The sequence below is a fragment of the Nannobrachium achirus genome, assembly GCF_963921795.1.
Source record: "Nannobrachium achirus genome assembly, chromosome: 24".
Classification (NCBI taxonomy): domain Eukaryota; kingdom Metazoa; phylum Chordata; class Actinopteri; order Myctophiformes; family Myctophidae; genus Nannobrachium; species Nannobrachium achirus.
Window position 1 is genome coordinate 18,871,553 of NC_137831.1, and position 21,588 is coordinate 18,893,140.

Genomic DNA, 21,588 nt, shown 5'->3' on the forward strand with positions numbered 1-21,588 from the left:
ACAACTTTATACTTATAAAAGAACATTGATAGCCGATCTACAAGCTCACAACGCGAACACATCGCATCGTGACGTGTTGATGATTATGCCAAATAATTGCGATTAGACGATTACCGGTATGTAATAATTGAGTATTTGGTAGCCACAGCTGGGCCGAGGTCGCCTGGGAAACCGAAGGAACCCAGTCCGAGTCCCGGTCTATGTGTCAAAGTGTTAAATGCAGAGAAAACATTTCGCTGTATGTGCAAATATACAGTGACAAATGCCCCAAAGGAGTGGGGACCAATGTATTATTATGATTGATTGTAGTCGAAAGAATCCTCTTCTCAAATTAAGGGACGCACAGTGGGAATGTCAGCTGATGTCTCATTAAATTAAGGCATCTGCTCAAACTGCGGTCAGAAGTCCACGACGCCTCATTGCGAATGGATTTACAACCGTCGTAAATAGACTGAAAAATTACACACATTCCCGAGAATTGGTTGCTATGGAAATTGTTGGCATTCTGGGATGTTTGTGAGGCTGGTAGTGGGAGAATGGCCAGCATGTGTGTGTACATGGTGCAGAGCTCTCTCACTGGCCTGAACAAAAGCTAATCCTTGTTGTTCAGTAGGTAGAGCGTCGTGCCAACACCTGGTCCTGCAGCCAGGGCGAGGTCATCCAGCTAGAGATTGATGTCGGCTCTGCGGGCCCCTGGTAGAATTAACCGATTCAGTCAGCATTTGTGTAACTTGGCTATTGAGCCAAACTCAGTGTCTTGAGATTGAATTCCCAGTTGGGAGTCCCGGGTTGGGAATCCAGGTGGTTCCACTGGGGGCTCATCTGGAATGGGTTTCCCAGTGGGGGTGGAAGTCAAAGGAGGGTGAATTCACCAGAAGCCAAATATCTCCCTTGGCCTGTGGGCATTCATTCCCCTTTGGCAGAGCAGTACATTCAGGGGTGTCACAAGGGGGGGAAGTGGGACTGAGTTACTAGGGCCCAAGGTAGAGGGGCCTTACGTTAGCTATTGAAAAATAGCAGATATACAAGCTCACAGCGCGGCATCGAGTGCCGCGCTGCGAGCTTGTAGTTCTGCTATTTTTGAAAAGTCTTGAAAATCTGTGCAAATCTTTGAATATAAGTATTTTTTTAAGCGAATATTTGCAACTAAAATTTTGCTTCTGGGGGGTCCCTGGAACTAAATATTTTGAGATGGGGGTATGTGGCCAAATACATTTCATTTTGGGGGTCCTTGACATGAAAAGGTTTGAGCACCACTGACATAGAAACATAGGTTTTTCAAAAAAACCTAGAATGATTTGAAATATTCAGACACAAATTTTCATGTTTTTTCAAAAATGGCAGATCTACAAGCTCGCAGCGCGGCACTCGGTAGTTAAAGCACAAAGCACAGAATTTGGTGTGACACCCCTGAGTAGTAGTACATTTTCAGGGTCCCACACGGAATCGAGGCGGTTGCACATTATGATGCCCTCTCTTTTCACTGCATCTTTCCACTGTATACTATCCACATTTTTGAGCCGCAGTCAATAGCATCTGCCAAGAGTCTCTGTGATCGACTAGGAGCCAAACCTGTCTCTAGTCTTTACCTGCTCTTCCTGGCCCTTCTCCTTCACAGGTGTCCTGGCATCACTGAGCGGTGCTTCTGAGGTACCGTTCTGACAGCACTTTACTGCAGATGGCTCAAAGACAGCCCAGAGAGCCCAACAACACACAAAATGACGGAATACAATGGAATGAGTAAGGTGGAGAATAGAATAGAGCAGTGTTTTTCAAAACTTTAATTTTAAGGACCCCCAAATGAATATGTATATGGCTGGGGGCCTCCATCTGAGAGTATTTTGTGCCAGTGACACCCATACAAGATTTTGTTGTTAAAAAAATGTAAGAAAAAAAAGAAGAAGAACAAGCTCACTAATCTGACCGGACAAATTTTGGCTGATTCTCTGTGTCTTGAGGCAGGGGTCCCTTCCATTTGTAAGTGTTGGGCACTGGGCATTAGAGATATTTGGCCGCCTCGGGCCATTGACTTGGATTAGCCACGGCCGTAGGGGACAGACAGACACACAGCAAATCCAGAGCATTCATTTAACTCCAAAGGTGTAAAAGCTGAGGCCCGCGCCAGCCAGGTGGATGCAAGCACTGGGCCTGGTCACGGGAGACAGCCAATGCTAATTATGAATAAAATGTCTTTCTGTATGGGAGGTTATGTTATGCAATATATAACTAACACAACTGTGGTGGCTGGAATGGACATGGTCTCAATCAGTGGTGTGTTCTAGGTTTTTTCGGAGGGATACGATAATCATTCCCTGCAGGACATGTGCGTGGTCCTGGAGATACGCTTATTACGCTAGTGCAGGGGTCTTCAACGTTTTCAGGCCAAGGACCCCTTAGTCGAGAGAGAGAGATGAAGCAGGGACCCCCACAACCCATAGATACCATATAGTTTCATCGTTTGACAGCACAATCATCAGTGTATTCTCGGTTCATGTAAATTTGTGTTTCCAGATATTTAAAGGAGATACACCATGAAAATGCACTTTTCCTATTTTAAAACCTTTTTTTGGGGTCCCACTGGCATCTTCTATCCTCACAAAGTCCCATTTCTGACCGTTGTGTATTTCTCTGGTTTTGGGAGGGCACAAGTTAAAAGCTTGTCACGGGTGCTCAAAACAGGCTGTCCTGATTTGCTGCCGAATGGGACGTCACGATCTGCAAAAGCATCCCACGGGTGCTCCATTTGCCCTCCCCTATGAAGCTCCAAACCAGACCTAATTTTAATAATCCAGCCCCTCTTCTGCTCATTTGCATAGCAGCCAGCGTGGCTCAAAAGTTAAACCAAGGTGAAAAAATAAAAAAAATATATATTAAATAACCTGAGCAGCCAAATTATCATGACAACGTATGCTCACACATATCCACGTGTGCACGTTGCAGAAACACAGCATTTCACAAGTGCCACATCCATTGTAGCTGCTATCAAAGGAATTGGAAATATGGACTCACCAAGCTGGTATCTGCTGTATCTCGTTAAACAAAAAATAATCCATTTGCAGCGTCGCTAGGCAGATTAGCCTTGGCTACTGGCTAGCAGGCTAGCTCGGATCCAAACAATCCACCGTCTTTTATACTTCATCAGATCACAACAGATGATCCTCTGATGATGTCCTCTGCTTGCTCTGATCGCGCTACCATGTTAAACTGTTAAACAACTATTCTAATCTGTAGTAGGCTATAGTCCAGTCTTGTTGTGGACAACGATGCTCCGAGTGAGTCTGACAGCTGCAACAACTTTCTCTTTCAGTTGGGTGAACTACTGAACTTTGCGTGACCCTGAGATTAACCCTTAAAAACCCATGGAGCTGCTCAGATGCAGCCTAGATGGCTGGATAATAATATTCCGTTTATAATGGTTGCAATATGTTAAAAAGAAAACTATAACTATAATCGAAATGAAAAAAAAAAAATATATATATATATATATATATATATATATATATATATATATATATATATATATATATAATTGTTATTATTTGCAAGACCTTTTGTGTAGTGTTTGGTTGGGGTGCATATCTGCACACACAACGGCAGAACTGCGCCACCCCCCCGCAGGCCAATTTTATACTGCAGCTGAAAATGCTCTGAGAGCCATTCAAAAATGAGAGAGGCTCTCTATTCAGGAGTGGTAATTTAGCCTCAAATCTTTTGAAAAACGTTTTTGGGACATAAACAATATGACATAAATACTTTTTAAATGCATGGTGTATCTCCTTTAACCCATTTAGACCTAAGTCCGCCTGGAAAAAAGCCTTAAAAACCTATGGCCGATTGGAAAAATACCCCTAAAACCTGAGATTTTATGGAAAACTTCACAGAGGTGTCAACGTCTACTAAAACATTTATTTCTCAGCCTCTGTAGCAGCTAGAAACAAAATTTCAAAACTGTTTGATAGCTTACACATTTGGCTTTCATGGGAAATTATTTGTCATGGTCCAGACCTTTATCATTTTTTAAAAAGAAATCTGCAAACTGAAAAATTGTTATAAATCTTATAAAACGTCTAATAAATAATATATTTCTCAGCCTATGTAGCTCATAGAAACATAATTAGCAAATATTTGAGACCTTACACCCTAGGCCTTACACCATAGGCCACCACTTTGACAAGAAACAACAAGCACCAAAACTTTCTTATTGAATATTTCAATTCTAGTTGTTAGCTCCATATAACGGTAAATCTGGCGAGCGACATTTGTCATTATTATTATATGTGCGTGCGTGTGTGTGTGTGCGCCTGTGTATGTGAATGAATGAACCATATCATCATAATCATTTTATAAGTGTTATTACCTCTATAGCTGCAAATCTGTTGTTCTGGAGTTTGGGGTTGACTAGCTGTTCGGCTAACGTGTTGGTCTCTGAAACTAGCCGTCTCAAAGTGCATCCGTGAAAAGTAATCCAGTCCTCATGAAATCCATGAAACACTTCTTCATCATCGTCGTCGTTTTCAAACATATCACGTAACAATAACAATGCCAATTCCAGTGGGTCCGGTTTGCCTTCGCTCAACGCGTCTTTCATTTCGCCGCTATGAGAAGCTGTTCTTGTGCGCACTGGGATTCTCCGACAAATAAAGTTGTGCCAAGCAAAAAAAAAAAAAATCCCAGAATGCTTTGCGGTAGTCAGGGAAGCATACGTCATCACCTCCTGATGCATTTCATTGGCCACGAGACCAGAAGAGGGTAAAAACTACAGGAAACGCATTTTGCGTTCCCGGTCTGAAAGGATAAACAGCATTTCGCGTTCCCGGCCTGAAAGGTAAAAACGCATTTTGCGTTCCCGGTCTAAATGGGTTAACCACTTGAACCGTCAATACTTAATAAATGTGTTCTATCACTCTGTACTTAGTCTGCTCTTTTTCCCCTCTACACGAAACCTCTTTTACAAAAATAGCTGATCTACAAGCTCTCACAACGCCTCGGGCTGCGAGATGTTGTGAGCTTTTAGATCTGTTATTTTTGGCTAAAGTTCTCAGAATATGGACGCTAGGGTTCAAGTGGTTAATATAGAAAAGGAGAAAAAAAGCTTCTATCACACAAAGATGTGGAGGACCCCCTGTAGTAACTCTGAGGGATCCCGGAGCCCCTGTTGAATACCCTTGCACTAGTGCGTTTTCAATGGATGAAATGGTTAGTTGAGGGCTACGCTTTTTTCCAAAAAAAAAAAAATATTCTGCGCGTGACACGTCATACGTATATATGTAACACCGTAGAACACACCACTGGTCTCACTACTCTTCTTTTGGGAACTTGTGTAATGTATGACAACTACTGGTAGAGAAGAGGTATTGCATGTCTTAGCGCAGCGGTAGAAATGTCAGCGCTTGTTTTTGGTTTGTGGCTTTTAAAGTGACCCAAAAATGTTAAGTCTCAATTTTAAGATGTCCGTCGTCAACTTCTCCCAAATCCTCTCCAGACGTGTGTTTGTCTTTCTGTCTGTCAGTCAGACTCCCTCAGGCTTTGAGGTCATGGGGTCAAGCCTTACTGCTGTCTACACTCAGTCATGTAAGGGGGGAGAGAGGAGGGTATGAGGGCTTTGTAGTGAAAAGTGATTTGGCTTTTCTTTTTCACACACATGGCATTGAACAGACGTTTTGCTGAGGGGGACATATTTCGAAGCGAACACTTGTGTTTGTAAAACATCCAAAACCGTACCGGTAGGTATGAAAACCTCTCTCTCTCTCTCTGGCTGGGCTTGACACCTCCTGAATTCATCGATGTTGAACAGGGGTGTTGCACCAAATTCTGGGCCCTGGGTACAAGGATTCACTCACATTTTGTGCTTTAGCTATTGAAAAATAGCAGATTTACAAGCTCACAGCGCGGCACCGAGTGCCGCGCTGCGAGCTTGTAGATCTGCTATTTTTGAAAAATCGTGAAAATATTGAATATTTCAAATATGCTATTTTTGAAAAATCGTGAAAATATTGAATATTTCAAATCCTTCAAAGGTTTTTTTTTTTTGAAAAACCTGTTTCTATGTCAGTGGTGCTCAAACCTTTCCATGTGAAAGAACCCCAAAATGATATTTTTCAATAGCTAAAGTATAAAATAATTGAGGCCCCCCTAGTAACTCAGTCCCACTTTTCCCCACCTGTGACGCCCCTGATGGTGAAGGAGATTTGATGCCAGATCCTCTCTAGACAGATTTTTTTTGCCTCTTTCCGTTTCTCTCCATCTGTATTTAGTTACTTCTGTTTCTCTTCCCCCACCAACCCGCTCTTTCTTGCTTCTCTCTCCCTCTCCCTATCGCCCTCTCCCTCTGTCAGTATACTGTGAATTTGCATTTTAATTACCTCTGTTCCTTTTGTCAGCAGCGTGTAACACACACACACACACACACACACACACACACACACACACACACACACACATTCCCACACAACCTCCTGCTCTGCACGATCACACATAAACACACACACACTCAGCCAAATCACACTAGATTGTGGATCAGATAACCCAGTGTTTTTGGTGCCAGTTGATGGGACTATGTTTACTGTTGGCCTCAATCACTCGCTAAATGTGTTGGCGGTTAGCGGCAGATGGACGCAACCCAGACCCCTACTCTTATCACACACACACACACACACACACACACACACACACACACACACACACACACACACACACACACACACACACACACACGCACACACACACACACACACACACACACACACACACACACACACACACACACAGCTTAGAGGCCTGGTTCCAAGGTTTGTCTTGTGGTCTTAATTGGTCTCTCAGTCTCAGCTCTCTAAATCCAGTCCAGGCAAGCGGCGCACAATTAAGAGCAGCCTTTGTTGTGGTCTGTGTGTTTCGGTATTGATGCTGGTGTTTTAGGGTTAGCCGTATAGCCAATTAATGGATAGTCAATGGAAATTGACTACACTAAGGTCCTCACAATTAAAGCAGTGCCAGATCAAGCATGTGCACTCCTCAGGTCTCACCAATTTATTGACTGATTAATATTATTGATTGATTGTTGATTGGGCTCAGGAGGAAAACATGGCACACAGCTGGGAACACTCAGGTGATTACTTTAACATTTCTAACTTGTACTGAATTAGAAACTACTTTAGTGATGTAGGTCCCTGTGGGGGACATTTACAATTGTATGGAGCTAGTTGCTTGGTTTCTATGGGGGGCTCTTAGCTGTAAACCCATTGTTTTCAGATCTGACTCTGTGATTGGCTGCCTTGTTCTCAATTCTTCCCCCTAAGCTCTGCTTATAAGGGAAGGTATTGGAATGGCAAACTCACTCATGGGCTCAGGAGGAAAACATGGCACACAGCTGGGAACACTCAGGTGATTACTTTAACATTTCTAACTTGTACTGAATTAGAAACTACTTTAGTGATGTAGGTCCCTGTGGGGGACATTTACAATTGTATGGAGCTAGTTGCTTGGTTTCTATGGGGGGCTCTTAGCTGTAAACCCATTGTTTTCAGATCTGACTCTGTGATTGGCTGCCTTGTTCTCAATTCTTCCCCCTAAGCTCTGCTTATAAGGGAAGGTATTGGAATGGCAAACTCACTCATGGGCTCAGGAGGAAAACATGGCACACAGCTGGGAACACTCAGGTGATTACTTTACTTTAACATTTCTAACTTGTACTGAATTAGAAACTACTTTAGTGATGTAGGTCCCTGTGGGGGACATTTACAATTGTATGGAGCTAGTTGCTTGGTTTCTATGGGGGGCTCTTAGCTGTAAACCCATTGTTTTCAGATCTGACTCTGTGATTGGCTGCCTTGTTCTCAATTCTTCCCCCTAAGCTCTGCTTATAAGGGAAGGTATTGGAATGGCAAACTCACTCATGGGCTCAGGAGGAAAACATGGCACACAGCTGGGAACACTCAGGTGATTACTTTACTTTAACATTTCTAACTTGTACTGAATTAGAAACTACTTTAGTGATGTAGGTCCCTGTGGGGGACATTTACAATTGTATGGAGCTAGTTGCTTGGTTTCTATGGGGGGCTCTTAGCTGTAAACCCATTGTTTTCAGATCTGACTCTGTGATTGGCTGCCTTGTTCTCAATTCTTCCCCCTAAGCTCTGCTTATAAGGGAAGGTATTGGAATGGCAAACTCACTCATGGGCTCAGGAGGAAAGCATGGCACACAGCTGGGAACACTCAGGTGATTACTTTAACATTTCTAACTTGTACTGAATTAGAAACTACTTTAGTGATGTAGGTCCCTGTGGGGGACATTTACAATTGTATGGAGCTAGTTGCTTGGTTTCTATGGGGGGCTCTTAGCTGTAAACCCATTGTTTTCAGATCTGACTCTGTGATTGGCTGCCTTGTTCTCAATTCTTCCCCCTAAGCTCTGCTTATAAGGGAAGGTATTGGAATGGCAAACTCACTCATGGGCTCAGGAGGAAAGCATGGCACACAGCTGGGAACACTCAGGTGATTACTTTAACATTTCTAACTTGTACTGAATTAGAAACTACTTTAGTGATGTAGGTCCCTGTGGGGGACATTTACAATTGTATGGAGCTAGTTGCTTGGTTTCTATGGGGGGCTCTTAGCTGTAAACCCATTGTTTTCAGATCTGACTCTGTGATTGGCTGCCTTGTTCTCAATTCTTCCCCCTAAGCTCTGCTTATAAGGGAAGGTATTGGAATGGCAAACTCACTCATGGGCTCAGGAGGAAAACATGGCACACAGCTGGGAACACTCAGGTGATTACTTTAACATTTCTAACTTGTACTGAATTAGAAACTACTTTAGTGATGTAGGTCCCTGTGGGGGACATTTACAATTGTATGGAGCTAGTTGCTTGGTTTCTATGGGGGGCTCTTAGCTGTAAACCCATTGTTTTCAGATCTGACTCTGTGATTGGCTGCCTTGTTCTCAATTCTTCCCCCTAAGCTCTGCTTATAAGGGAAGGTATTGGAATGGCAAACTCACTCATGGGCTCAGGAGGAAAACATGGCACACAGCTGGGAACACTCAGGTGATTACTTTAACATTTCTAACTTGTACTGAATTAGAAACTACTTTAGTGATGTAGGTCCCTGTGGGGGACATTTACAATTGTATGGAGCTAGTTGCTTGGTTTCTATGGGGGGCTCTTAGCTGTAAACCCATTGTTTTCAGATCTGACTCTGTGATTGGCTGCCTTGTTCTCAATTCTTCCCCCTAAGCTCTGCTTATAAGGGAAGGTATTGGAATGGCAAACTCACTCATGGGCTCAGGAGGAAAACATGGCACACAGCTGGGAACACTCAGGTGATTACTTCAACACTTTCTAACTTGTACTGAATTAAGAACTTGTATTGAATTAGAACCATCCAGTGAGTTAAAACATCAGCAAGTGGACCATTCAGATCCAGCAATCTGAGCAATCAGTCAGGGCGGGTGGGGCTCTTAGCCATGGTAGGCAACCCACCTAGGAGAAGGTCACTCTGAGGTAAAAACCAGGACTGTGAGAATTTGCGACCCCACAGCCCTTAAACTAGCATTGAAAAGCCAACCATGAAGAACAAAGTCATTTCAAATCCTATACTTCCAGCGGCGGGAGTCCGCAGGAGCACCGCGGCGGATGGTGGTGCTGGTCCCCCTTCCGGAGGGCATCATGACGACAGGACCTCAAACCCACGGGAACGAGGGAGGGTTCTGTCTGACCACAGCATCCCGTCCAATGCACTCATGCGTTGTCGGAGACCATTTGTAATGGGGACCTTCAACGCATGCACAGTGAGAGAAGAAGCTAGACTGGTGGAATTGGCACATTGTGCTGAAGAACAGGGGGTAGAGATCCTGGGAGTCCAGGAACACAGAAGAGTCCACACTAACACTAACGACCAGATAGTTTACTGCCAAGTGGAGAAACGCACGTTCATCACTGCATCTGCGTGGCGAAACAAGGCCCAGGCTGCAACAGGAGGCGTAGGACTAATGCTAGGCTCTCTAGCGCGCAGGGCCCTCCGACGGGTTCACAAGCACACCGAAAGGATCCTCATGGCTGAGTTCGCAGGTAACCCAGTGACAACAGTCATAGTGGTGTACTCGCCCACTAACACGGCAACACCTGAGGATGTTGAGAAATTCTATGAGGACCTCACAACAGCAGTCCGAGGTGTCCCAGCGCACAACTTCCTGGCAATCCTTGGCGACTTCAACGCCAGGATCGGACAGGAGGATGCACCATTCCCATACCATGAGTCTACCAACCGCAACGGCGCATACCTCACAGCCCTTCTCATGGAACACCAGCTCCTGGCAGCGAACACCATGTTCAGGAAGAGAACAGGGAAGAGATGGACCTTCCGAGACCGAGCCACAAGGCCTGGGGAGCTACCCAGGCTATATCAGTTGGACTATATCCTAGTGAGGCAAAAGTGGAGGAATTCCATCCTGAATGCTGAGCCATACAGCACGTTCAGCTCTGTAGGCTCTGATCACCGTGTGGTCTCCATGAGGGTGCGACTGAGCCTCAGGGTCCCCAAGCCAAGCCCCAAGATTCGGCATGACTGGAAGGCACTCACGACCAATCCGGGCCTCCAAACCAGGTACACGGAGGAAGTCAGGAAGCGCTTTCGGCAGCTGGATAGGGGAGGAGAGCCCAGCCGTGAATATGGGAGATTCATCACAGCGAATGAGGAGGCGACCAGACTGTGCGTGCCAGTGCTGAACAGAGTAAGAGCACCACCACGGTCCAGACACCCGAAGGTTGTAGCAGCACGAGGCAGGATGGAGGAAGCACGACTCAACTTTGAGCGTGAACCAACAGAGGAGGGTCGCGAGACACTGAACGAAGCCAAACAGTCTCTCTTCAGCACCTACGACACCATCAAAGGGGAGGAAGTGATGGAAAGTGTGCGAAGAGTGCAGGCAGCGCAAGGTGAAAGGCAATACGGGGAGGCCTGGAAGGTAATAAATGAGATGACAGGGCGGAAGAGGGCCAAGGAGGGCCAGGTGGAAGGACACAGCCCAGAGGAGAGGGTGGCAACATGGTTCGACCACTTCCAGAGGCTCCTGGGAACATCAGTGGAAGAGGGAGAGGAGGAAAATATACCGACAGTCCTCCAGGGCCTGAACATCGACGACGGACCCTTCACAACCAGCGAGCTCGCCAGGGCAAAATCCACCCTGAGAGAGGGAAAAAGTGCTGGGCCTGATGGCATACCCCCAGAGGTCTTGAAGAACTGCGACCTAGACAACCTCATCCTAGACTTTTGCAACAATGCTCTACAGCACAACAAGCAACCTGAAATATGGTCTCTGTCTAACATCATCCCGGTGCCTAAAGCTGGAGACCTCTCAAAGCCAGACAACTACAGAGGCATCAGCCTGACATGTATCACTGCTAAGGTCTTCAACCGAATGATACTGAACAGGATACGGCATGCCATCGACCCTCACCTGAGAGAGAACCAAAATGGTTTTCGAGAGGAGAGAACAACCGTAGCACAGATCCTGGCATTAAGGAGATTAATAGAGCAGGTGAAAAAGGACAACCTAGCAGCTGTACTGTGCTTCATTGACTTCAAAAAAGCTTTTGATTCTATCCACAGAAGCAAGATGGTGAAGATCCTTGAGGCCTACAATGTCCCTCCCAACATTCTCCGGGCTATCGAGACCATGTACGCAAAAACAAGGGCCAAAGTGGTGACCCCGGATGGCAGCAGTGAGGTGTTTGACATCCGAGCTGGTGTAATGCAAGGAGACACCCTAGCCCCCTACCTCTTCATCATAGTTCTAGATTACGCGCTCAGGAAAGCCATAGGGGGACGAGAACAAGAGCTTGGCTTCACGCTAACACCAAGGAGGTCAAGGCGGCATTCCGCAGTAGTTCTGACAGACCTGGACTATGCGGACGACATCAGCCTGCTCTCCGACAGCATGGAACAAGCACAAGAACTCCTGAACAGGGTGGAGATAGAGTGTGCCAAAGTTGGTCTCAGGCTAAATGCTAAGAAAACTGAGGTTATCACCTATAACCTACCTGATCACTCACCTCTGACAACAACAGAAGGAGCTGTGTTGAAGGAAGTCAAGGACTTCAAGTACCTGGGCGCATGGGTCGACTCAACTGAGAAAGACCTTAAAGTAAGGAAGGCACTCGCGTGGAGGGCCCTGAACGGCATGAACAGTGTATGGAACTCTAACCTCCCCCGCCAAATCAAACTTAGCTTCTTCTTTGCAACGGTGGAGTCTGTTCTCCTCTATGGCAGTGAATGCTGGACCCTGAAGCCAACCCTGCAGAAGTCTCTAGACGGGTGCTACACTAGAATGTTGCGTGCAGTACTCAACATCAACAGGAGTGCACATGTTACCAACAGGAGCCTGTATGAGGGAATACCAAAGGTAAGCGAGAAAATTGCCACCAGAAGAATGAGACTAGCAGGACACTGCCAAAGACACCAGGAGCTTCCAGCCAGCAAATTGGTACTGTGGGAGCCAACACATGGGCACCGGTCGCAAGGACGTCCCACAAAAACATACGTGGACGTACTCAAGGAAGACGTAGGGACACAGAACACCAATGAGCTGGCCAGATGTATGGAGAACCGAGATGACTGGAAACAACGATGGAGGGCTCGTCTGAGGACGACCTAGATAGATAGATAGATAGATAGATTGTTGATTGATATGTTACTATTAAAACCTCCACCGGCTGTCCGTCAGTCAGTCCCGCTGTCTGTCACGACGTCACGTCACACTTTTGGCACCGTTGCCCCTATCCATGCCAAACTTTGCACACACACTTCTTGGCTGGCAAACCACAACCTCCAGCCCCTGATTTCTCACATGCCCCTTCTTCTAGTGCCACCATGAGGTTGCTTTTTGCGGACAACATTAATGGACACTGCTCCTACAGATGTTGCCTACAATGCCACTTACACTACAGGCCAATTTGTGTATACATGCGACCTGACAGTTGCTTATCTCCCGATTAGGGTGTCTTACTGGTATTGATATTATTAATATTGATTGGACATGGTTTACATTGTGTCAGATGACACTGATAAGAACCTAAGTTCATGGTGAGCTGCTATAACATCTGACATGCACGCACACACGCACGCACACGCACACACGCACGCACGCACGCACGCACGCACACAATCTGCCTGCCATGTTGAGTTGTGCTGATTCAAATCATCCAGGCCCACCTCTTATGGTTCACTGCCAGCAATAACTATCAGCTTTTAGCTTGTCATTGCAGCAATATGCTGTCTCGTCACAAGGACCTTTTTCGGGGCGAGGACACGAAATGTGCATGATCGTCAGCCCTGAAAACCCCCCCCAGGATTATTCCAATATCCTTGGGTCTAGAGTAGATCAGGGGTCTTCAACGTTTTCAGGCCAAGTACTCCTTAGTTGAGAGAAAGATGAAGCAGGGACCCCCACAACCTCTTCATAGATTCCATAGTTTCATTGTTTGACAGCACAATCATCAGTGTATTTTGGATTCATGTCAATTTGTGTTTTCAATTTTCAGATACGTATTTAACCACTTGAACCGTCAATACTTAATAAACTTGACATTCTTTTCCCCTCTACACCAAACCTCTTTGCCGAAAACAGCCGATCTACAAGCTCTAAAATAGCAGATTGTAGATCTGCTATTTTTGGCTAAAGGATTCAAGTGGTTAATGTAAAAAAAGGAGAAAAAAGTTTCTTTCACACAAAGATTTTGAGGACCCCCTTGTAGTCTGAGGACCCCCTAGGGGTCCCAGACCCCCTGTTGAATACCCGTAGTCTAGACCTTTTACGGGCTATGGTCTCGACGTCTCAATAAAGCCAGGGTTCAAAGCTGCATTGTGCACTATTTTCAAAGTCATGAGACCAGATTATTAAGTGTTACATGCAATCCCTTAATCTTTTCTTGTGTTGTCAAACGGGAGGCAAAACTAGGCATTTCGCCTGGCGTACGTCCTGCGTAGCGCACGTTGTGTGCCTGATGCACGTTCTTCTCAGCTCGCAATTGGTTAGTTCAAGTTTAGTTGAGCTAAGGTCATTTTCAATGTTTCTGAACCAATAATGTTTGCCTTACGGCAGGGATCTTCAACGTTTTCAGGCCAAGGACCCCTTAGCTGAGAGAGACATGAAGCAGGGACCCCCACAACCTTTTCATAGATTCCATATACCGGTAGTTTCATTTAGGGGTGGGCGATATGGAAAAATACAATATCACGATATTTTCCCAAGCTGTATCACGATACACGATTTTATCACGATTCTTTTTCACGTTGGTTTTTATGGTTATTTTTCAAGTTACTTGACAAAAAAACTAGACTCTCTGGGTTCCTTTTGGGAGGTCTAAATTGAACTTATCAAGTATCTAACTCTGACAGTATGAAACCAAATGGACCCTTACGGATCCATTTGGTTTCATTTGTATACTGTCAGAGACATTTTAAAGTTTGAGAACTGATGATTTTGACCAAAATGCAGGTTGAATTCTGCAATGAATCTCTGTATTTACAAGGCTCCCTCAATTGTATCACGATAAATACGATACCTCTGAAAAGGCATATTGTGGACACATTGTATCCTCTCAACAATAATTATCACCATATCGCCCACCCCTAGTTTCATTGCTTGACAGCACAATCATCAGTGTATTTTGGATTCATGACAATGTGTGTTTTCAGATATTTAACCCCTTGAACTGTCAATAATTAATAAACTTGACTTTCCCTCTGTACTTAGTCTGCTCTTTTCCCCCTCTGTTGAAGACCCCTGCTCGTAGAGTTAAATGAACACCCCTGCACTGTGGCACTGTGCATATACCACAATTAGAAACACTTATCCTGAGCTGTTTTTAAGCCTAACTAAGCCTCTGTATAATATTTTCTGCAGACAATTTATTCTCTAGTCTGTCTGTCTGTCTGTCTGTCTGTCTGTCGCTCGCTCTGTGTCTCTGTATATCTCATAGCTCCAATCATGTTAGATGCGTGCACGAGCGTGTGTGTGTGCGCAGTGTTGCAGGAACAGTGCAAGACATGGTTGAATACATAGGCAATGCATTTATTTAATTGGATCCTACGAGCATGATTGCAAAAAGTGTAGACCTTGAAACTTTCCCTCATACAGTACAGTTCCACATTGCAGTTCCACATTGCCTTTTCTTTCTTTCTTTCTTTCTTTCTTTCTTTCTTTCTTTCTTTCTTTCTTTCTTTCTTTCTTTCTTTCTTTCTTTTCTTTCTGGCCAGTGTACCATGTCCTGTACTTTCAGCATGGATGCGCTATGCTGAAAAATTAAACCACGTGGGAGCAGTACATCTATGTGGAGAAGTGGGGTAAACAGTATGCATGTCACTTTTAAATAAGTGGTACTGTACATACATAGACACCCCATGTAAATCGTTTAGTGAGTGAGTATTAATTGTTGTTTAAAAAATAACCAATGTTTGCGCCATTACCATTCAGTCTTTCTAATCTAACGCTTGCGTGTCATAATTCAGTGGTTCTCAAAGTGCGGTCCAGCCAGGGACCCCCAAGGATCCTTGAGGGGGTTCCAGGGGGTCCTCACTAAAATTATCTAAACATTTAATACAAATAATTATTGTGTGGGGGTCATAATCAGGGACATGCAGAGAATGTTAGAGGCAGGGGCTGGAATTTCCAAAAGGGCCTTTTGGTGGAAGCACCAAAAATAGCAGACCTCCAAGTTGTGAGCTTGGAGGTCGGCTGTTTCGGTGTTTGAAACCACACTAAGCATAATCAAGTCAATACTGGAGATGTTTGTAATGGCATGGATGCTGCATTCATGTTCAGGAGAGTATGGACAAGGCTTTCACCCTAGTAAAAATCGCATTCATGGTCTGGAAAGGGCAGTTTTTACATCCAGATAAAAGGGCAAGCCCCCTTTGATGTTCATGTGTGCACGTGCCTGGTCATAATGATAAATTAACGAGGCAACCTCCTTTGTTTCCACAGGCGTGTCCCGAGGACCAGGTAGAGGAGCGAGGCGTGGTTGTAACCATGGTTACGTCCGGGCGGGGGACAATGTCCCTCCCCGCCTCTGGTTTCGTGCTTGTCCTGTTTCTGTCCGTCTGCCTTGCCCAGCAGCCCACACCCTCACCAGCGCCCCCTAGCGCCCCGCCTGTGCGCTCTACCGACTGCACAAGGAAGGAGCACCCAGTGGTCTCATACCAAGGTAGGTTGTCTAGTCCAGGGGTTCCCAAACTTTTTTGTCTCAGGGCACCCCATGAATATTCTTTTAATCCGAGGCTCCTCTACATTATATTGTTCACTCCCAGCACCTTATATTTATAGCATATCATCGTTGTCGGGTGGAAACCTTGTATGTCCAAAACTGTTTGTTTTGTATTTATCATCTATAGAATGTACTAAACTAGTGAAAACAGCCGATCTACAAGCACACAACGCCTCGCAGCGCGAGGTGTTGTGTGCTTGTTAGGCTGTTTTCACTAGTTTTGTGCGACAGTCTTGTATGATGAAGCAGGGCTTTGCTTTACCAAAAGACGTACACATTTGAAACTTGGAGATACGAGGTTTCTGCCCGACAGTAATTATGTTGCGAGGAAAACGTTGAGATAATAGCCATTTTGGTTAGAACTGACTGAAAATAACTTTGTACTTCAAGTTTAAAATGATACTAAATATTTTTTCAAGTGTCCAAATAATTTCCAAATATTATCAAATTATCTGGTGGCACCCCTGGACTGCCATCACGGCACCCCAGGGTGCCCCGTCACCCACTTTGAAAACCCCTGCTCTAGCCTTAGATGTCAAATTCCCCTAGCCTGGCAAGCCAGCCCTGATACGTGCTCAGTCACTCATTCCTTCCCCAGTATCAGGTTTGGACTTTGGCCAATAGGCACCGAGTATGAGAAATCAGAAAATGATCGGGGCCAATCAGTGACTGCGTTTCAACTGCTGTCCGCACAACAAGTGAAAAGCTTCCCCTGATTGGTCCATGTGTAGATGGTGACATAGATGCATGCTGCGGCATTTTCAAAACAACAATGGCTGCCCTCGATGCAACAAGTGTAACAGTTAACGCTGAAACGATAAAACAAGCAATAAGTGAAGTTATTTCAGAGTTGGAATCAATTACAACAATTAAAAAGGAACAGCAGTATGCGCTAGCGGAGTTCATCGGCCGAAAAGACGTGTTTGTTTGCCGTTCTTCTGACTGGCTGCACTGTGATGACAGATGTTTTGCTACGCTGATTGGTTAGAGGAGTCTGTCTGTCAAGGCAAGTACTCCCATCCACATTTCAAGCTGCCTATAGCCCAAAGTCCAGACTCATATTGTGGGAAAGAACGAGTGAGTGAATGACCCCCGAACCCAGTGTTTGGAAAATCGTGGCCTAGTAGACCCTGGGGCCGAGTTTTCAGGCCAAGGACCCCTTAGCTGAGAGAGATGAAGCAGGGACCCCCAGATTCCATATAGTTTCATCGTTTGACAGCACCATCATCAGTGTATTTTGGATTCCTGTCAATGTGTGTTTTCAGATATTTAACCACTTGAATTGTCAATACTTATAAATAAACTTGACCTTTCACTCTGTACTTAGTCTGCTCTTTTTTTCCCTGTACACCAAACCTCTGAGGACCCCCTAGGGGTCCCGGACCCCCTGTTGAAGAAGACCCCCGCCCTGGGGCATAAGTGATTAAAACGTCTGTGAAAAGTGGCCTTTTCAATCAAAACATTGTGGAAGACCAACAACAGAGGCGAGTCTGTTTTGCCACTGCTATGGAATCTGTACACGCGGCTGGGTTCACCACCAACAACACACTCCTTTGCTCGTCTCTGCTTGCCCCATGTGACCGGGAGGGCTCGCTGGTGTCCTTAAATGAGGCACGCACACCATGATGAGGGGGCCGGGGGGAGGAGGGGGGAGGGGATCCGCAACTTTGCAGATGTGTTTTTGAAAGGCGATTTTGAGCCAAAGTCCGGGCATTAAGTTGCTCTTTAAAATGTAAATTTCGCCCTTCTCCTTCGACCCGTTCCTCATCTTCCTCGGCCTCGTCCCATTTATCTTCTTAAACCTTTCGAGGATTGTATTTCTTTTTTCAGGGTTTTTTCAGGGTACGCCACTCACATTTATTCCAAGTTTCCTCAATCTTGGGGCTTTCGCCCTCTCTCTCTCTCTCTCTCTCTCTCTCTCTCTCTCTCTCCCTCGATCTCTCTTTCTCTATCTGCAGAGTGATGCGGTAGTACCACACAGTAAAATCTATTTCTTAACGCTCAAAGTTAAGTTAACATTGAGGATTTTCCACTGTCAAAACTACTGTTCAAGAGTCCGCAAGTGAACCGAGAATGAGAGAGAGTATGAAAGGGGGAAAGAAGGGAAAAGGGAGATTAGAAAGTCAAAGTCGGTGTCAAAACAAGCAGTGTAAAACAGGGATCTTCAACATTCTCAGGCCAAGGACCCCTTAGTTGAGAGAGAGATGAAGCAGGGACCCCCACAACCTTGTCATAGATTCCATATCGTTTCATTGTTTGACAGCACAATCATTAGTGTATTTTGGATTCATGTCAATTTGTGTTTTTAGATATATAACCACTTGAACCGTCAATACTACTCCCCTCTACATCAAACCTCTTTGCCGAAAATAGCCGATCTACAAGCTCACAACACCTCGCGCTAGATCTGCTATTTTTGGCTAAAGTTCTCAGAATCTGGTTAAGAATCTGGCTGAAAAGGAGATTTTCTTTTTTTCTTTCTATCACACAAAGATTTGTAGGACCCCCTGTAGTAACTCTGAGGACCCCCTGCTGAAGACCCTTGGTGTAAAATATGTAAAGATGGATATGTAGATAGATAGACACAGTAGATACTAGATTTATAGAGAGATACAGTAGATTAGACTGACAGACAGACAGACTGACTGACCGTAGTTCTCTCTGTCTTTCCGCTTAAGAGTGTTTGTTGTTCTAACGCAGAGAGCCTTGACATCTTCATTCCCTGCAGTTTTCTTCAGAGGTCAAAGGTGAAGGGACCAGAAAATGACTGCCACTGCCCTCAAACCACATCCTGTCAGGAAGCTGTCAGTCATCTTTGGCCGGGGCTGTCTGCACTACTGTGCGCTCTGACGTGCGTGTGTGTGTGTGTGTGTGTGTGTGTGTGTGTGTGTGTGTGCGTGCGTGCGTGCGTGCGTGTGCACGCGCGCGAGCGCTGTGCATGTATATCGTCGTTGTCGGGTGGAAACCTTAATTTTTTTATTTTTAAAACAATAAAAAATTGTGAAAATAGCAGATCTACAAGAAGCACACAACGCCTCGCATCTTTTGTGCGACACCTTTGTATGACATAAGGCTTCAATTCACAGAAAAAGAAGTACAAATTTGAACTTGGAGATGCGAGGTTTCTGCCTGACAGTGGCGATATGTGTTCATGGGTGTGTGTGTGTGTGTGTGTGTGTGCGTGCGTGCGTGTGCGAGCGCGTGTGTGCGTTTATGCACGCTTGAACGTAGACAGCAGCCACGTTGCCCTGCGAGGTCTCTGTTCAACAAGCTCTGTATGCGTGTTCTACTGGCCACGCTTGCTGTCCTTGTGGAAACGGAGCGTTGCTGCTGCTGACATTCACAGCCGCTGCTGTAGTCTGATGAATAGTGATTCACCATTAGCCTGAGTGCCATAACCTTCATTACTGGGAACCTTCCTAGAGTGGCCCGTAACCTTTTCAAAGAACAGCATAATCGCACGTCTCACAGGCCGGGGGTGTCGCACCAAATTCTGGGCCCTGGGTACAAGGATTCACTGCGGGGTTTAACCCATTTAGACTGGGAACACATTATTATGTGCTTTAGCTATTGAAAAATAGCAGATATACAAGCTCACAGCGCGGCACCACTGAGGAAAAGTCTTTCCTCAGTGGTGCTCAAACCTTTTCATGTGAAGGACCCCCAAAATGATATGTATTTGGCCACGGACGCCCATTTCAAAATATTTAGTTACAGGGACACCCCAGAAGCAAGATTTGAGTTACAAATGTTCGCTTAAGAAATACATATATTCAAAGATTTGCACGCGTTTTCACGACTTTTCAAAAATAGCAGATCTACAAGCTCGCAGCGCAGCACTCTGTGCCGCGCTGTGAGCTTGTAGATCTTGGGAACCACTGACCACTGATGATGGTGTAAACAAGGGGTCTTCAACAGAGGGTCCAGCACCCCTAGGGGGTCCCCAGAGTTGCTACAGAGGGTCCTCCAAATCTTTGAGTGATAGAAAGTTGTTTTCTTCTACTTTTCTAGCTCACAGCTCGCGCGAGGCGTTGTGAGCTTGTAGATCGACTATTTTCAGCAAAGAGCTTTGGTGTAGATGGGGAAAAGAGCAGACTAAGTACAGAGTGAACGGTCAAGTTTTTTAAGTATTGACGGTTCAAGTGGTTAAATATCTGAAAACAAATTGACATGAATCCAGAATGCAATGATGATCGTGCTGTCAAATGATGAAACTACTGTATATGGAATCTATGAAAAAGTTGTGGGGGGTCCCTGCGTAAACTTTGCCTACATGAAGCAATAATGGCGCTTCTTAACCACTTATGCCATATTTAAATCTACAAGTATTTTTGAATATTTTCGATGTCCATTATAGAGGCGACAGGTTGAAAGTGCTTAACAAACCTTTAGTACTACAGAAGCGCTGTTTTCAATCACCAGGGCTTTCATTGGCATACATTAAGCACTGCTGCCAGTATAAGCAGTGTAATATAGCTTTATCCCCAAGGGGTATTGTCTGTGTCTATTAATTCTTTACAGCACCGCTTGCACATTTCCCAGGATGTATTTAACTTTTAATATGCTGCAATGTAATGGCAAAAGGCTGTGTGCTTCTATCGCAGCCAGAGAGAAGTCATAAAAATCCTGGCTGTTGTGGTTAATGAAAACGTGAGGATTAAGTGCGTTTTGAAAAGTTTTTTCCTGCAATGCGCGGAAACAAACGATTTGCTTTTGACTGCTGCGCGTCTGTTTATATGGGCTCCTCTTCTGGTCTAAAACACGATTCGACAGGGATGGAGCTGTTTTCCTGGGCAATCAACACACTCGCCTGTTTTAAGCTTTGCTGTTGATTGCGGTTGGCTGCATTCCCCATATAACAAGCTCTCCCACTAATCAACCAATATACCGAATACAACAACTGAATGCTAAATATGCAATCCACGTGAGTTGTGTCGATCCAAAGAGGTTCTGGAAGGATTTTTAAGGCTGCCTTCCTTATTGTTCCTAGTTTTGATTTGATTTGACAGGATAGATTATCAAGCAGTACCTCCAGCACCGCCCAATAGGGATTTGGTTTGGAACATGTTTCAATCTCTCATGAGTTTGTGCGGTCAGACTTTGGGTGACAGCGAAGATTGAGGATTTAGCACTCGGAGGTCTCTCGAAAAGCCACTCGACGAAACAACACCGTGGGTAATGCCAGCTTCCCCACACAGGGTGAGCCGATGGCTCAGGCCTTTAAATTTTAAACCCCTGGAGTGTCAAAAAACTCATGCTTGTTCAGTGCTATGTTTTAAAGTTTAAAACATAGCACTGAACAAGCATGAGTTTTGACACTCCTGGGGCTT

The 21,588-nt window shown here is 45.1% G+C and overlaps 1 protein-coding gene across 1 annotated transcript in view; it reads left to right on the plus strand.

Moving 5' to 3' along the window:
• The window catches only part of LOC308280124 (semaphorin-5B-like), a gene marked incomplete at both ends in the record, with an annotated part of 139,376 nt that overhangs the window by 26,719 nt on the left and 91,069 nt on the right, over window positions 1–21,588 (plus strand). Inside the window, 2 exon segments of the mRNA XM_080720387.1 lie at window positions 15,979–16,007; window positions 16,009–16,198. Coding sequence (XP_080576513.1) covers window positions 15,979–16,007; window positions 16,009–16,198 — 219 coding nt within the window.